This window comes from Oncorhynchus nerka, unplaced genomic scaffold, assembly GCF_034236695.1.
Source record: "Oncorhynchus nerka isolate Pitt River unplaced genomic scaffold, Oner_Uvic_2.0 unplaced_scaffold_18___fragment_2___debris, whole genome shotgun sequence".
In the NCBI taxonomy this organism is placed as follows: domain Eukaryota; kingdom Metazoa; phylum Chordata; class Actinopteri; order Salmoniformes; family Salmonidae; genus Oncorhynchus; species Oncorhynchus nerka.
Genome location: NW_027040324.1, coordinates 152,150 through 170,579, shown reverse-complemented (window position 1 = coordinate 170,579; position 18,430 = coordinate 152,150). Strand labels below are relative to the sequence as shown.

At 41.2% G+C, this 18,430-nt stretch overlaps 1 protein-coding gene across 1 annotated transcript; it reads right to left on the bottom strand.

The window, feature by feature from the left end:
• Window positions 1-8,885: 8,885 nt before the first annotated feature.
• On the bottom strand, window positions 8,886-18,345 carry LOC115134668 (dual specificity protein phosphatase 19-like). The gene is made up of 4 exons (XM_029668863.2): window positions 17,950-18,345; window positions 10,429-10,475; window positions 10,190-10,342; window positions 8,886-9,953 (listed from the first exon to the last, which is right to left on the bottom strand). Exons 1-4 carry the CDS (start codon window positions 18,164-18,166, stop codon window positions 9,771-9,773), a joined length of 600 nt encoding a protein of 199 aa, XP_029524723.1. The 5' UTR covers window positions 18,167-18,345; the 3' UTR covers window positions 8,886-9,770.
• Window positions 18,346-18,430: the final 85 nt, after the last annotated feature.

Genomic DNA, 18,430 nt, shown 5'->3' with positions numbered 1-18,430 from the left:
GAATTTCGTATACGCTTCCGGGTTAGAGTCCCGCTCCTTGAAAGTGGCAGCTCTAGCCTTTAGCTCAGTGCGGATGCTGCTTGTAATCCATGGCTTCTGGTTGGGTATGTACGTACAGTTACAGTGGGGACGACGTCATCGATGCACTTATTGATGAAGCCAATGACTGATGTGGTGTACTCCTCAATGCCATCGGAGGAATCACGGAACATTTTCCAGTCTGTGCTAGCAAAGCAGTCCTGTAGCTTAGCATCTGCTTCATCTGACCAGTTTTTTGTTGATCTAGTCACCGGTGCTTCCTGATTAAATTTTTGCTTGTAAGCAGGAATCAGGAGGATATAATTATGGTCAGATTTGATAAATGGAGGGAGAGGGAGAGCTTTGTATGTGTCTCTGTGTGTGAAGTATTGGTGGTCCAGAGTTCTTTTTCTTCTGGTTGCACATTTAACATGCAGATAGAAATTTGGTAAAACGGATTTAAGTTTCCCTGCATTAAAGTCCCCGGCTACTTGGAGCACCGCCTCTGGGTGAGCGTTTCTTGTTTGCTTATGACAGAATACAGATCATTCAATGCTGTCTTAGTGCTTCTGACAGTGGTGGAATGTAAACAACTACAAAAAATACAGATGAAAACTATTTCGGTAGGTAGTGTGGTCTACAGCTTATCATGAGATGCTCTACCTCAGGCAAGCAATAGCTCGAGACATCCTTAGATATCGTGCACCAACTGTTATTTACAAAAATACATAGTCCACTGCCCCTTGTCTTACCAGACGCCACTGTTCTATCCTGCCGGTACATCGTATAACAAGCCAGCTGTATATTCAGCTACAACTCCGTGAAGCATAAGATGTTACAGTTTTTAATGTCCCTTTGGAAGTTTAATCTTCTGCGTAACTCGTCAATTTTATTCTCCAAGGGTTGCATGTTTACTAGCAGAATGGAGGAAAGTGGGGGCTTATTCGATAGCCTATGAATTCTCAGAATGCAGCCTGCTCTTTCGGCCCCTCTTTCTCTGCCTCCTCTTCACGCAGATCACGCAGATCAGGTCCTGTTCCCGAGGAAGCAGTATATCCTTCGCGTCGGGCTCGTCAGAGTCGTGAAAGGAAAGAAGTATTCTGCTAGTCCATGGTGAGTAACCGCAGTCCTAATGTTTAGAAGTTATTTTCGGTCATGATAGCGGCAACATTATGTACAAAATAAGTAAAAAAATAAGTTACAAACAATGCAAATAAATGAACAAAAAAACACAATCGGCTGGGGGCATGTAAAACGTCTGCCTTCTACTCCGGCGCCATAAAGGTAAAATTGCAGTTGTGTTTCCTCCCTCAAAGGGTACAGTTACTTTTCCTTCTTGTTTGCCATACAGTGCATGCTAGATTATTTCACATGTGTACATAGGAAGCCAAAACTGCTTATATCAACTAGGGAGAACAGCAGCAATTGTCAGCCAGTGCATATTAGTCATACAATATTATAGCCTACCATTCAGATACATCGGCAAGACAGTAATTTCCTTTTCCTCTGTGAGGAAAACCATTCAAGTTCCCATGCAGTGGCATGAGATATAGAAGGTATAAGAAAGGAGAAGGATCATTGGTTTGCATCCCAATTGGCACAATCAGGAGTGTGCATGTCTGTGTCCTAATTGGCATCCGTAAGGCTCTGGTCAAAAGTAGTGAACTATAAGGAATAGGGTGCCAATTGGGATGCAGAACATGACTATGCATGTATATGAGTGAGCATACTCTGAAGTGGATGAGTGCACTTTATACATTGAACAGGGCAGAATAACAATCCTATCAGTTTATTTGACAATCCAAACTAACCTTGATCCATTCACCTCCAAATCTGTATCTAGGGCCATCATGGTACATTATAACATCAAGATGTTTTTGAATCTGGGATTTTTTGTATATAAAAAAAATATTAAAAGTAAGCTTAGGTTTCAAAAGAAATGTTGAATACAGAGTTTGAATAGTTCTTGTGTGTGCATGCATACTGTATTTGTGTGGCGGGAGTCTGTGCATATGTGTGCTCTCTGTCATTGTCTATTTACAGACACTTTATTTAGATTGCAGATCAATCTGTATCGTGAATGCATGCAAGATCACAGGGTTTCTCTTCTTGTTATGGAGAGATGAGGCATAGGACCAAGCTAGATGAAATTTTCTCATGGATAGACCACAACATGAATCCTCCCAACTAACCAATCACAAGAGTCCAGGGTTGTAAACATTAAGCACCAAGAAAACGTACTGGAACATGGAGGGACTACTCATTTTTGTTTTCCGTTGCAAAGTATTTTAAAACGTTTTATGCTGTGTGCTCTAATAAACACAACCTAGGATATAGCATCCAATAACATAAATATGTATAAATAATGGTTGTTTGACACAAGTTAACTTGTGACAGGCTACAGTGTATCACCATTATCTGCAATCCAGTTAGGAAGTTTACATAAGGTTAAATGTCACGGTGGCCCGCACCCAAAAAAATTGGAATGGTGACATTTGCGCGATCGGTTTTCTATCGCTCATTTGCATGTCACGTCAATGACATCATGTCATCGTGTGAGACTGTGGGTCAATTAACCTTGTCGGTGTAGGCACCCTGATTCTAGTTTGTGTGCTAGGCAGGCTACTGCCTGGGAAGGTCCCCCACTCAGAAGTATGAGGCGTTGACCTCAGGTCTCCCAACTGGAAGCCCGAGGTAGGGGGAGCGGGGGAATCTATCAAATAGCGCACCTCTAACTTTGTACAGTACTAATGCAATTAGTCAAATCAGTCACTCTATGAAATGCTACCAAATAAACCACAATTCATTCATAATACTGTGAATATACACTGCTCAAGAAAATAAAGGGAACACTTAAACAACACAGTGTAACTCCAAGTTAATCACACTTCTGTGAAATCAAACTGTCCACTTAGGAAGCAACACTGATTGACAATAAATTTCACATGCTGTTGTGCAAATGGAATAGACAACAGGTGGAAATTATAGGCAATTAGCAAGACACCCCCAATAAAGGAGTGGTTCTGCAGGTGACAACCACAGACCACTTCTCAATTCCTATGCTTCCTGGCTGATGTTTTGGTCACTTTTGAATGCTGGCGGTGATTTCACTCTAGTGGTAGCATGAGACGAGACGGAGTCTACAACCCACACAAGTGGCTCAGGTAGTGCAGCTCATCCAGGATGGCACATCAATGCGAGCTGTGGCAAGAAGGTTTGCTGTGTCTGTCAGCGTAGTGTCCAGAGCATGGAGGCGCTACCAGGAGACAGCCCAGTACATCAGGAGACGTGGAGGAGGCCGTAGGAGGGCAACAACCCAGCAGCAGGACCGCTACCTCCGCCTTTGTGCAAGGAGGAGCAGGAGGAGCACTGCCAGAGCCCTGCCAAAATGACCTCCAGCAGGCCACAAATGTGCATGTGTCTGCTCAAACGGTCAGAAACAGACTCCATGAGGGTGGTATGAGGGCCCGACGTCCACAGGTGGGGGTTGTGCTTACAGCCTAACACCATTGTTGTTGCTCTTCACAGATGAAAGCATGTTCACACTGAGCACATGTGACAGACGTGACAGTCTGGAGACGCCGTGGAGAACGTTCTGCTGCCTGCAACATCCTCCAGCATGACCGGTTTGGCGGTAGGTCAGTCATGGTGTGGGGTGGAATTTCTTTGGGGGGTTGCACAGCCCTCCATGTGCTTGCCAGAGGTAGCCTGACTGCCATTAGGTACCGAGATGAGATCCTCAGACCCCTTGTGAGACCATATGCTGGTGCGGTTGGCCCTGGGTTCCTCCTAATGCAAGACAATGCTAGACCTCATGTGGCTGGAGTGTGTCAGCAGTTCCTGCAAGAGGAAGGCATTGATGCTATGGACTGGCCCGCCCGTTCCCCAGACCTGAATAAAATTGAGCACATCTGGGACATCATGTCTCGCTCCATCCACCAACGCCACGTTGCACCACAGACTGTCCAGGAGTTGGCGGATGCTTTAGTCCAGGTCTGGGAGGAGATCCCTCAGGAGACCATCCGTCACCTCATCAGGAGCATGCCCAGGCGTTGTAGGGAGGTCATACAGGCACGTGGAGGCCACACACACTACTGAGCCTCATTTTGACTTGTTTTAAGGACATTACATCAAAGTTGGATCAGCCTGTAGTGTGGTTTTCCACTTCAATTTTGAGTGTGACTCCAAATCCAGACCTCCATGGACTGATACATTTTATTCCATTGATAATTTTTGTGTGATTTTGTTGTCAGCACATTCAACTATGTAAAGATTTTTTTTTTTTTTAAGAATATTTCATTCATTCAGATCTAGGATGTGTTATTTTAGTTCCCTTTACTTTTTTGAGCAGTGTATATAGTTTCACAGACATATTGTTGCATTTTCTTCTGGTTTGTGCGAAATATAATATAAAATAAAACCAGTCTGCACACCACCAATGTCACGCCCTGGCCTTAGTTATCTTAGTTTTCTTTATTATTTTGGTTAGGTCAGGGTGTGACATGGGGGATTTATGTGTTTTGTATGTTTATGGGGTGTTTTCTGTCTAGGTGTTTTTGTAAGTCCATGGTTGCCTAGATTGGTTCTCAATTAGAGGCAGGTGTTTATCGTTATCGTATTTAGGCAGCCATGTTCTTTGGGTATTTTGGTGGGTGATTGATTGTGTCTTCTGTCTATGCACCAGATAGGACTGTTTCGTTGTTTTGTATTTTTCACATTTATTGTCCTTATTAAACATGTTGAACACTAACCATGCTGCATTTTGGTCCTCCTCTCCTTCAATGGAAGAAAACTGTTACAACCAAGGTGAATTGGTTTAGTCTTGACTCTTGATTGACAGTGTTGGGGGATAGGTAATGTATTAATGCTTGAGTGCCAAATCAACATTTGTCTTTTACTACTTTTTGATATTTATGAGTCTTATTTTTGTTTTTATTAAGTTGTTAATATTATTATTTGTGTTCCAAATGTCTGACTAAAAATTACAGTTGAATGGAGCTTTTTATGGGAGGGGGGTTCGCCCACGGAGCCATACAACCTAGAACCGACACTACCTACAGCACCCGACGTCACAGGAAGGCCAAAAAGATCATCAAGGACATCAACCACCCGAGCCACTGCCTGTTCACTCCGCTATCATCCAGAAGGCGAGGTCAGTACAGGTGCATCAAAGCTGGGACAGAGAGAACTGAAAAACAGCTTCAATCTCAAGGCAATCAGACTGTTAAACAGTCATCACTAGTATATTAGAGGCTGCTGCCTATAGGCATAGACTAGAAATCATTGGCCACTTTAAGGAATGGAACACTAGTCACTTTAATAATGTTTACATATCTGGCATTTCTCATCTCATATGTATATGCTATATTCTACGTTCTTAGTCACTTAATATTTACATATCTTGCATTACTCATCTCACGTGTATATACTGTTTTCTACACTATTCTACTGTATCTTAGTCTCTTCTGCTCTGACATCGCTCGTCCATATGTATATAACCTTAATTCCTTCCTACTAAGATTTGTGTGTATTGGGTATATGTTGTGTAATTTGTTAGATATCACTGCACTGTCGGAGCTAGAAGCACAAGCATTTCGCTAAACCCGCAATAACATTTGCATGTGACCAATCAAATTTGATTCGATTTGAGCTCAGGAGCCTATTTCTTTAAAAAAAACAAAGTGTATTGTACAACATAAAGGGATTTTTTTTTTTAAATGTAAAGACAAGATGTAATTTCATGTAATTTAAATTTGATTAGAGTCAGGTGTTTTAGACATTTTGTAAATAATGTATCTAGGTAAGCAAAATGTATAAAGTAAGTGGGAATATTATGTTACATTGTATTCTACGTGGAACATTGTCTGAAACCATGAGACTGTACCTTCTTAAAAAGGTGCAATATGCAGAAATCGCTTCGCCATTTCCTGGTTGCTGAAATTCTAATATAGTTTGCCTAAAGTCAGTTTGTGACAAAACAAGCAATGTGTAATGTAGAGAATCATTGTACCATCTAAAATGCTGTGAAATATATTTTCTATCACCAAAAATATTGTATTTTCAGCTGTTTGAAGCTGGTGTACAAAACTGAAAGTTAAAGAAGCAAAAACAAAACTTAAGAACTGGGAGCATAGAAATAGCACACACAGAACAGATCTACCACTTCTTAGATCTGTCACTCTTTGAAAGCAAGTCTAACACACATTTCTATGTGAATTTGGTAGGGTTTCCCATAGTTACAGATTGCATCTTTAAAGAAAATGCCTTTAAATATCACAGGCACCATGTAATAATTTCTCACCCCCCCCCCCCTCCCAGAAATAGCTATAATGGGATGGGTGAATTATTCTTCATGCACTCATGACGTGCCAACTCCCACGCTAAGAGATATCTAGATTGCGTGTCTTTTGTTTGACCAAAACATGACCGCGAGGGTCCAACGCAGTGGATGGAGACCACAGTGAGTTTCCCTGTATTTGGACGGGGAAAAGCTGTGAAGCGAGATGTAACGTATGCATGTTTCTGTTTATGAGTCTGTTAGGTGAAAATGTGTCTACACTGAGTGTACAAAACATCCAGAACAACTTCCTAATATTGAGTAGGCTGTTTGAGAGGTTTGAATCCTAATCAACCCATCCAATGTAAGTACATCTGTTGAAGTACAGTAGCTCAATGAAGCCACAGTACTCTAGCAGTAGTCAAGCTGCTTATGATGAAAGCATTGTTAGTGCATAGGTGAAATTTGCATTTTAATTTCCTGTCTTTTTCAGCTTCAGACAAAAGCTAATATTTCACTTACAACATATTCTTCTTTTCACGGAAGGTCTGATAATAGCACAAGTCCTGCCAAGAAACATTACTGTGCATTATAACTATTTGAAATGACGTAAAACATGGGTGTCAATGGCAGCCTAAAGTGGTTGTTTTTCAAAATGGTACAGCTCTTTAACAGCTACAGACACAAGACCAACTGTAAAGAGATCTTACAACTACATAACTATTTTATGAACTTCACTGAACACAAACGCAACATGTAAAGTGTTGGTGCCATGTTTCATGAGCTGAAAAAAAATATCGCTGAAATTTTCCACAAGCACACATTTTGTGCATCAATGTGTTTACATCCCTGTTAGTGAGCATTTCTCCCCTGCCAAGATAATCCATCCACCTGACAGGTGTGGCATATCAAGTGGCTGATTTTAAACAGCAGGATCGTTACATGTGCACCATGTCCTGGAGACAATAAAAGGCCACTCTAAAATGTTCAGTTTTGTCCCACAACACAATGCCACAGATGCTTTGGAGGGAGTGTGCAATTGGCATGCTGACTGCAGGAATGTCCACCAGAGCTGTTGCCGGAGAATTTATGTGTATTTCACATCATAAGCTGCCTCCAATGTCATTTTAGAGAATTTGGCAGTACTGTACATCCAACCGACCTCACAACCGCAGACCAAAACAGCTTCTATCGCAAGGCCATCAGACTGTTAAACAGCCACCACTAACATTGAGTGGCTGCTGCCAACACACTGACTCACACTGTCTTGCTCTCAGGCAGACTAAATAACTTTTTAGCCCGCTTTGAGGACAATACAGTGCCACGGACACTGCCCGAAACTAAAACATGCGGACTCTCCTTCACTGCAGCCGACATGAGGAAAACATTTAAACGTGTCAACCCTCGCAAGGCTGCAGGCCCAGACGGCATCCCCAGCCGCGCCCTCAGAGCATGCGCAGACCAGCTGGCTGGTGTGTTTACGGACATATTCAATCAATCCCTATCCCAGTCTGTTGTTCCCACATGCTTCAAGAGGGCCACCATTGTTCCTGTTCCCAAGAAAGCTAAGGTAACTGAGCTAAACGACTACCGTCATCATGAAGTGCTTTGAGAGACTAGTCAAGGACCATATCACCTCCACCCTACCTGACCCCCTAGACCCACTCCAATTTGCTTACCGCCCAAATAGGTCCACAGACGATGCAATCTCAACCACACTGCACACTGCCCTAACCCATCTGGACAAGAGGAATAGCTATGTGAGAATGCTGTTCATCGACTACAGCTCGGCATTTAACACCATAGTGCCCTCCAAGCTCGTCATCAAGCTAGAGACCCTGGGTCTCGACCCCGCCCTGTGCAACTGGGTACTGGACTTCCTGACGGGCCACCCCCAGGTGGTGAGGGTAGGCAACAACATTTCCACCCCGCTGATCCTCAACACTGGGGCCCCACAAGGGTGCGTTCTGAGCCCTCTCCTGTACTCCCTGTTCACCCACGACTGCGTGGCCACGCACGCCTCCAACTCAATCATCAAGTTTGCGGACGACACAACAGTGGTAGGCTTGATTACCAACAACGACGAGACGGCCTACAGGGAGGAGGTGAGGGCCCTCGGAGTGTGGTGTCAGGAAAATAACCTCACACTCAACGTCAACAAAACTAAGGAGATGATTGTGGACTTCAGGAAACAGCAGAGTGAACACCCCCCTATCCACATTGATGGAACAGTAGTGGAGAGGGTAGTAAGTTTTAAGTTCCTCGGCGTACACATCACAGACAAACTGAATTGGTCCACCCACACAGACCGCATCGTGAAGAAGGCGCAGCAGCGCCTCTTCAACCTCAGGAGGCTGAAGAAATTTGGCTTGTCACCAAAAGCACTTACAAACTTCTACAGATGCACAATCGAGAGCATTTTATTTTATTTGTGTATGGCGTCGTGTGGGAGAGGGGTTTGCTGTTCACAACGCTGACATCAGAGTGCCCATGGTGACGGTGGGGTTATGGTATGGTCAGGCATAAACTATGGACAACGAACACAATTGCATTTTATCGATGGAAATTTGAATGCACAAAAATACAGTGACAAGATCCTGACACCCATTGTGAGGCCCATTTATTTAAGGTATCTTTGACCAACCGATGCATCTCTGTATTCCCAGTCATTAGAAATACATAGATTAGGGCCTAATGAATTTCAATTGAGTGACTTCCTCATTAACTGTTACGCAGTGACATTTTAAAAATGGTTGCGTATTATACAGGGCATGTTTGAAAAAGTGACCTAGGTCTCAATATGTCTTGTTAAAATAAAGGTTAATAAATAAATAAATAAATAAAATAATAAGAACTCAGGGAAAACGTAGGCTGTAGCTGTATTGACAATTTCGATGCAAGGCAGCGCTCCGATACAGTTAACTATGAAAGGTTGCTTTCTTCATAGGGGGACTCCCGCCCTATGGGACTCCCATCTCAGTATCACAACGGGCCGTGATTGGGAGTCCCATAGGGCGGTGCACAATTTGCCCAGCGTCGTCCTGGTTTGGCCGGGGTAGGTCGTCATTGTAAATAAGAATTTATTGCTTATCAATACACTGAATACATGTTTCAATGTTGTCCATCAGAGGGGTATACTACAAAGCAGGATCAATGAGTTAGCCAGCTGTCTTTGATAAACAATGCTAAACTTACATTTTTTGGGGTTGTTGAGTCAACTAGATCATTCCTATTTCAAGCTTATCTTTCTAAAAAAATGTAAAGTTATGAAAGAATATTTAGGTAAGTTAGCTGGCTAACTTGATCCTGCTTTGTAGTATACCCCTCTGTTCCATTGGCTTCATAACAAACATATTTGCCTATGGTTTGTAATGATTTGGATTGTATTATTAGTGTCTTGCATGTTCAGGATGTTCGGCCTACATAAGACACTGCATTTATATTTCTTGTTTTTCATTTACATTGTGTTAGTTGTCTATGGCTTGTAATTCTTCAGTTGTTCATGAAATCCTGGATTGGGACGGATAGAGGGTCTTGCTTCCTTCACAACGGCAAATGCTTCATCAAACCCCAAACCTTCTCTGTACATGAGGTACCCAATTAATACTGAGGCAGCACGGGAGACTCCAGCATTGCAATGAACCAGGACCACCCCACTCTGGAGAAAATGGGGAAAGATATCTAAATTAACGACTTGAGAAATGTGGCAATAAGGTGTTACAGTTATACAAAATGTAATACAGTGCATAGGTTACTATTCATAGCAAATACCCTACCCACTCCTTATTTCCTTGTTTTTGTTGTTACGGCAAATCCCAATTATTGTCTTGCACGGTCAGTTAACACAAAGATTCATTAATTTATACATGCACATAATAACCATTCTTATATTACCTCAGTTTTGGCTTGATCTATGAACTGTGAACATTCTTGGAGATATGAGGTGATGTCTGTTTCTGGAATATCCAGAATGGTCACTGTTTTATAACTGAATAGATCTGGGAAGTTATTTTTAACACCATAGGCAACATTCAATATATGTGAAACCTGGAAGGAAGAAGTGTTGCGTTAGGGAAATGTATATATTTTTTATTGTTTAATTGAAATGTACACCACAATAGGCACGTTTTTACCTTAAATTTCTTCAAAGTTTCTATATCTTGCGCTACGTCTTGGGATGCTGCAACAAAAAAACAAAAATGAATGCCTACACAATGTTGTAACAAGGCAGGCTACTATGTGTCAACTAGACAGTACATAAAATAACAATTTAGACTGAAGTTAATGGTTCAGTGAATCACGCTTGTGTGATGAGTAACCTTGACTGAGACTTGAAGAATTGTGTCATCGACCTGAGCTTATGTCTAAGCTTTAGCTCAGTGGGCAAATACAACCTTTATTGACTGTATTGTTAGTTCCCTTAAGGATAAGCACCTTTTAGTAAATCCGCTTTCTCTGTGAGAGTTTCCCATGTCTGGAATACACTGCCATCAGACACGCATAACTGCACCAACTATCACACTTTCACAAAATGTATGAATACATGGCTAAAGGTCAATCAGATTTGTGATCATAATTCCTAGCTGTGTATTGCCGCTTTCCATGTTGTCTGTTGTCTGTAGCTTGTGAGGTGTGGAAACACTTTGTTGCTTTTATGAATTTTGTCTTGCTGATTTTAGTTCTATGTTGCTCTGTCTGTATGCTACGTCTTGCTTGTCCTATGTTGCTACTGCTCAATGATTGTCTATATTGTAATTGTTTTTAATAACCTGCCCAGGGACTGCGGTTGAAAATTAGCCGGCTGGCTAAAACCGACACTTTTACTGAAACGTTGATTAATGTGCACTGTCCCTGTAAAAATAAAATAAACTCAAACCTACAGTCTTGAGGCACACAGGAGACCTGGGTTTGAACCCAGTCACATTCACAGCAGTTCTAAAAGTTGTTCCAAGTCCCCCTTAAAACACTTCCGGATATTCTGAGGACCCCCTACATCGGAGATCCCATTTAAGAGTAAACAGTCAAACATGCTCAATATTAATTTATTGTCGACACTCAATCTGAAATTGAAAACATTGTAATATTTGAAAGTATTTGAAAACACTTATCTTCCATAATGTGAAATATTTTGGACTTAAATGCAGTTATTTTCTATTTGCTAGGTCTCTTTGCTTTTCCTAGGACCCCTGGTTGAGAACCACTAATATACACGAGGGTGTAGAATAAACACAAACACTAGGCAGTTTTCCATTGACCCAGGTTTTTGTGCATATTTTCTAAAGGGCTCTCTTGATCAAAATGTATGCCCCCATCGCTGTGAATGTCTAGAGCTCTGACTTGGCTTCCATAACTTTTTATTTCCTCTCATATTAATCTTGTCCATCTAAGACAAACAAAGTGTTTGTTTAAAATATATTATTTTATATTAATGGATATTAATCAATCTCTGAAAGTGCTACTGCAGTGGTTCCCAAACTTTTTAGTCCTGTACCCCTTCAAACATTCAACCTCCAGCTGCATACCCCCTCTAGCACCAGGGTGAGTGCACTCTCAAATGTTTTTTTTGCCATCATTGTAAGCTTATCACCCGACAACACACACTATACGGTAAATTTATTAAACATAAGAAAGAGTGAGAGTTTGTCACAACCCGGCTCGTGGGAAGTGACAGAGGTCTTATAGGACCAGGACACAAATAATAATACTAATCAATAATTTTGCTCTTTATTTAGCCATCTTACAGATAAAACCTTATTTGTTTGTCAAATTGTGAATAACTCATCACAGGTTAATGAGAAGTATGTGCTTGAAAGGATGCACATAACTCTACAATGTTTGGTTGTATTGGAGAGAGTCTCAGTCTTAAATAATTTTCCACACACAGTCTGTGCCTGTATTTAATTTTCATGCTAGTGAGGGCCGAGAATCCACTCTCACATACGTGGGTTGCAAAGGGCATCATTGTCTTAACAGCGCGATTTGCCACGGCAAGAAACTCTGAAAATCTGGCAGTGGCTTCTGAATAAATTCAATTTTCACAGAACCGCTTGCTGCAATTTCGATGAGGCTCTCCTGTTCAGATATCGGTAAGTGGACTGGAGGCAGGGAATGAAAGGGATAATGAATCCAGTTGTTTGTGTCGTCCGTTTTGGGAAAGTACCTGCGTAATTGCACACCCTGCTCACTCAGGTGCTTCGCTATATCACATTTAACACTGTCCGTAAGCTTGAGTTCATTTGCACACAAAAAAATCAACAATGATGGAAAGACTTGTGTGTTGTCCTTGTTAATGCAGACAGAAAAGAGCTCCAACTTCTTAATCATAGCCTCAGTTTTGTCCCGCATATTGAATATACAGTGGGGCAAAAAAGTATTTAGGCAGCCACCAATTGTGCAAGTTCTCCCACTTAAAAAGATGAGGCCTGTAATTTTCATCATAGGTACACTTCAACTATGACAGACAAAATGAGAAACAAAATCCAGAAAATCACATTGTAGGATTTTTAATGAATTTATTTGCAAATTATGGTGGAAAATAAGTATAAAATGTACTGTTCGAAAATGTGAAGAAAAATAAAATGTAAAAAAAAAGGGAATCACATTTTATTTGGTGTTCCCCCTACTGCATTGCGTACCCCAGTTTGGGAATACCGGTGCTACTGTGATGACACCAGTCTCTCCTGCTGCACTACAATTACAGGCATGTGCTTTGTCCGTGTGTTTGACATAGGGTTCAAAGGGTCGGTAGGAAAAGATGGCGGAAGTGGATGCTGAGTTCGAGGCAAGCAGTGCGTCAAGATAGTTGGTGAAAATGAATGTTCTGAATGAACAACAGCAGTAGTGAAAACTGGAACAAAAAGGAAATTGTCTAAAATCGGAGTGGAGGATGTGCATGAATGATATTGAATCGCTTCTTGTTGGGATGCGTTTGTTGAGTAAGGATGCATATGTGGGAAACCCATTTGAGATGTTAACTGGTGAAGTATGCGCTGGGAAAAGTGGAGTCTGTCAGAGTGACCATGAGCCTCAAAAGAATCCGGACAACGGAAGTTTTGTGTTTTGAACTTTGGAGTAGAGCACCCATCAAAGGAGTCATCTCAGGGGTGACGACATATATTAAGGGTAAACACATGGACAAAATATGTGCTTTTCTTTCAAAAACAAGGACATTTCTAAGGGACCCTAAACTTTTGAATGGTAGTGCATATCAGATCCCTACACAGGCTCAAGGGAAACCTGGGAGGGCGGGTCTTCTGGCGCCAGTATCCCTTGCAACTCTTCAAATGTAAAATCCTTGAGTCCCAAAAACTTTTCTGACCGCATTCACAATAATGTCCAGTTTCTTAGATTTCCTTGAGACTTGTGCCGTACAGTTTATAACTTTGGCAATGACCTCCACAAAATCCATCTTTTGACTGGCAGCAAACATTTACTGCAGCCTGTGGTGCGTCCACTACCATATGTTCACTGGCATCAATTGTTTTCTCAATTATTTTAAAATCGCCTCCGCATAGGAGATTCGATTGACCGTTCAAACCTTTTCCACCTCAATCTCCTTTACCCTTACAGGGCACTTCAGGAAATCGGGATCATGATCCCCACCACAAGTGCAACAACATCGTCCTTCTACACACCGTTCTTCAATATACTCTGTCCGTCTGCACACCCTTGCAACATGGCCAAATCTTTTACAAATCCTTCCAATTGCAATGGTTTGAGGACGAAAGCGCTTACAGTATATTTTACATAACCAAGCTTCATATGCGTGGGTTTTTGCTCTTTATCAAAAAACTTTATTTAAATTTAATTTTTCCTCATTCCCCCAGCGTGTCAGACGCCGGGCATCAACCACACCAGGAATTGTCTTCATTAAAATAACATCAAATTGATCAGAAATACAGAGTAGACATTCTTAATGTTGTAAATGACTATTGAAGCTGGAAACGGCAGATTCTTTATGTAATATCTACATAGGTGTGCAGAGGCCCATTATCAGCAACCATGTGTTCCAATGGCACGTTGTGTTAGCTAATCCAAGTTTATAATTTTAAAAGAAAACCCTTTTGCAATTATGTTAACACAGCCTAAAACTTGTTTTGATTAAGGAAGCAATACAACGGGTCTTCTTTAGACTAGTTGAGTATCTGGAGCATCAGCATTTGTGGGTTGGATTACAGGCTCAAAACGTCCAGAAAAAAATAACTTTTTTTGAAACTCATCAATTTTGCAGGTACGATTTAATGAAGCTGCTAGTTGAGGACTTGTGAGGCGTCTGTTTTTAAAACTAGACACTCTGACGTACTTGTCCTGTTGCTCAGTTGTGCACCGGGGCCACCCACTCCTCAATATATTCTGGTTAGAGCCCATTTGCGCTGTTCTGTTAAGGAAACAGATCTTCCGTTTCTTGGCAATTTCACGCATGGAATAGCCTTCAATTCCCAGAACAAGAATAGACTGATGAGTTTCAGAAAAAAGTTGTTTCTGACCGCAAACTTTTGAACGGTAGTTTGTATATTTGTATATATACAGTTGAAGTCGGAAGTTTACATAGACTTGGGTTGAAGTCATTAAAACTCGTTTTTCAACCACTCCACAAATTTCTTGCAAACAAACTACAGTTTTGGAAAGGCGGTTAGGACATCTACTTTGTGCATGACACAATACATTTTTCCAACAATTGTTTACAGACAGATTATTTCACTGTATCACAATTCTAGTGGGTCAGACGTTTACATACACTAAGTTGACTGTGAATTTAAACAGCTTGGAAAATTCCAGAAAATGATGTCATGGCTTTAGAAGCTTCTGATATGATAATTTGAGTCAATAGGAGGTGTACCTGTGGATGTATTTCAATGCCTACCTTCAAACTCAGTGCCTCTTTGCTTGACATCATGGGAAAGCAAAAGAAATCAGCCAAGACCTCAGAAAAAACATTGTAGACCTCCACAAGTCTGGTTCATCATTGGGAGCAATTTCCAAAAGCCTGAAGGTACCAACGTTCATCTGTACAAACAATAGTACGCAAGTATAAACACCATGGGACCACGCAGCCGTCATACCGCCCAGGAAGGAGATGCGTTCTTTCTCCTAGAGATGAGGGGAAGGCTTGCAAGCCAAAGAACACCATCCCAACCATGAAGCACCAGTGTGACAGCATCATGTTGTGGGGGTGCTTTGCTGCAGGAGGGACTGGTGCAGGTCACAAAATAGATGGCATCATGAGGAAGTAAATTGGGCGGTTATATCGAAGCAACATCTCAAGACATCAGTCAGGAAGTTAAAGCTTGGTCGCAAATGGGTCTTCCAAATGGGCAATGACCCCCAAGCTTAATTCCAAAGTTGTGGCAAAATGGCTTAAAGACAACAAAGTCAAGGTATTGGAGTGGCCATCACAAAGCCCTGACCTCAATCCTATACAAATTTGTGGGCAGAACTGAAAAGGCATGTGTGAGCAAGGAGGCCTACAAACCTGACTCAGTTACACCAGCTCTGTCAGGAGGAATGGGCCAAAATTCACCCAACTTATTGTGGAAAGCTTGTGGAAGAGTACCCTAAACATTTGACCCAAGTTAAACAATTCAAAGGCAATACTACCAAATACTAATTGAGTGTATGTAAACTTCTGACCCACTGGGAATGTGATGACAGAAACAAAAGCTTTAGTAAATCATTCTCTCTACTATTATTCTGACATTTCACATTCTTAAAATAAAGTGGTGATCCTAACTGACCTAAGACAGGGCATTTTTACTAGGATTAAATGTCAGGAATTGTGAAAACTGAGTTTAAATCTATTTGGCTAAGGTATGTAAACTTCCGACTTCAACTGTAGTATCCTAGCAAAACTGGTGCATGATTGTGCGAATAAGACAGTTTGCCTGACTCAGTAAATTGGATTATTGCCTACACTTCGCAGACAGGAGAGTGAATAGAATATAAGCATCACATGACAGACACTGGGCTCCGATACAGCCCTGTCGCTATGGTTCAGAAAGACAAAGACTGGCTGGGCCAACAGCTCACTTTGCCTCATTCACACTATAGCCCTACAGCCAAACCAAGCCAAGCTGAACAGTAGGCCTGTATTGGGCTTGCCTGGTTACACATCCACCATAGTTGCTAGAACTGTGATGGAAACGACAATATGAAAAGAAAATAGAGCCAACATAGTACAGTTCGCGTAGGGATGGACACGTCCATTTGGATATCTGGATAAACGTTAGTATTTGATTACTTGAGTGACTGCCAAATTACTATTTGATATGTTACTTTGGCTTTGATTTTACAGATACAATCCATAGCATTTCCTGCCATTCAATAGAGAGAAATAGTAATGGCATATTTTTGTAGGCACTACTCCACCATGGCTCTCTGGCCAAAGCTTATGGGGAAATTAACATTTTTATGGATAAATGCTGAAAATAAGGTCTGTAGTTTAACACAGGTTTAGGAGATCTTATATGTTTTGTGCTATGAGATACAGTATATAACCACTCTCAAATTCATAGACATAGCTTTGACAATTCATGATATCAAAATGATAGTTTTAACCATGTTGAGGCTATAGGCCTACAGTGTTTCTTTACAATTACGTTGTTTACAAATAGTGGAGTAAAAAACAAGCTAATATTTTGGGTTCTGATAGGGTTTAAATGTATTTGGCTAAGGAGTATGTAAACTTCAGACTTCAACTCTGTGTGTGTGTGTGTGTATGTGTGTATATATATATATATTACTTTTTTTTCTACAGAAGTGGTTTGATTTAGTTACATTAAAAATAAAAATAAATTAGTTTGCAGGATGCATAAACAAATGTGCGATCGCCAATGAATCAAAGACGAATACATATAGCTCAGCCAGGATTTGACGGACAGTCGGAAGAGCAAATTAAATGGTAGGAGGGCCATCACAACTTCAACCGGTTTCCAATTTCACGTCCTACATCACACAGGCTCAGAAAATATACCCGTCTGTGGGAACTTGCTCAATGCAAGCCATTTCGATCTATTGTGTACACAGATCAATTTATAAGCGGAAATGTCGGTTGGAACCGGTACCAGTACCGCGCAGGTCCCCTAAACAGAGGACTTTACATTTAATAGGATTATTATAAAATGACTACTGCTTTTAAAAGCACATTTTTCAACTATAAAAGTTTTCTTTACACCCACAAGATACTTTCAAGACTTGCTTTTCTAGTTGGCTGGCAAGTTTCACCATCCAATTATTTAAGATCTAAAGTAGTGCAAATTTCACCATGGCACGGACCATGGCGATACATTGGCACATGATGATTATTTGAATATGGCACTGTTATTCAACACTTGGGGTGGGTTACACCAACGTGGATTAACTCTTAAACTGGGTTAAAAATCAGCAATTAATCTTGTTGCACCAAATTGTAAACCTAGAAAAATGTAAATCCTTCCTCTAATCTAAATTTAGTTTCCCTTAAAACATGGTCTAAATTAATCTGTTGGTGCGACCCCCTTTTGTGGATGATCACATTACGTTGTCTGCACGAGACAGTTAAAATGAAACGCTCGATAGAATAATTGTCGCAAACATTTTATATGCAAACTTTCTAAACGTCGACAACAACAAAATGTCACTGGACAATTTAATGGAAACAACTAATGATGATGTCTTACAGAGCAGTAGAAATGGCTTGATAATGCCAACATGAAGATCCAAACTGGTATCTTGAACAAATCCACAGCCTGACATCCCTGGGTCCTCATTTTCGTGCACGTTGGAGTCGTCCATTGTTTCTATGTGCCGTCGCCCGAGCACATTTGTCACCACAGTGCTTTGCTTTTTCAGTTTTGTTTTCGAAAATCCTTGAATTTCCTGTGCAAGTGAATGCATTGCATCTGTCAAATGGGTCTTTGCAAGCACAAATACTGAGAGACGCTAATCTAGCTAGCAGCACATACCAGAAAAAACGTTTTCGCAACAGTGTATTGTAATCCAATGAAGTGCTCGCGTTTTATTGTAAACTAACGTATTTCCGAACGCTAGCAATCCGGCTACCCCCTGTCACAATGATACAAATGGGAAATATGAACGGGATTGTGTCACGTGAACAGAGTCGTGTTGCAGGGTGCAGCCTCGTTCTGAGAGGGGGCAACA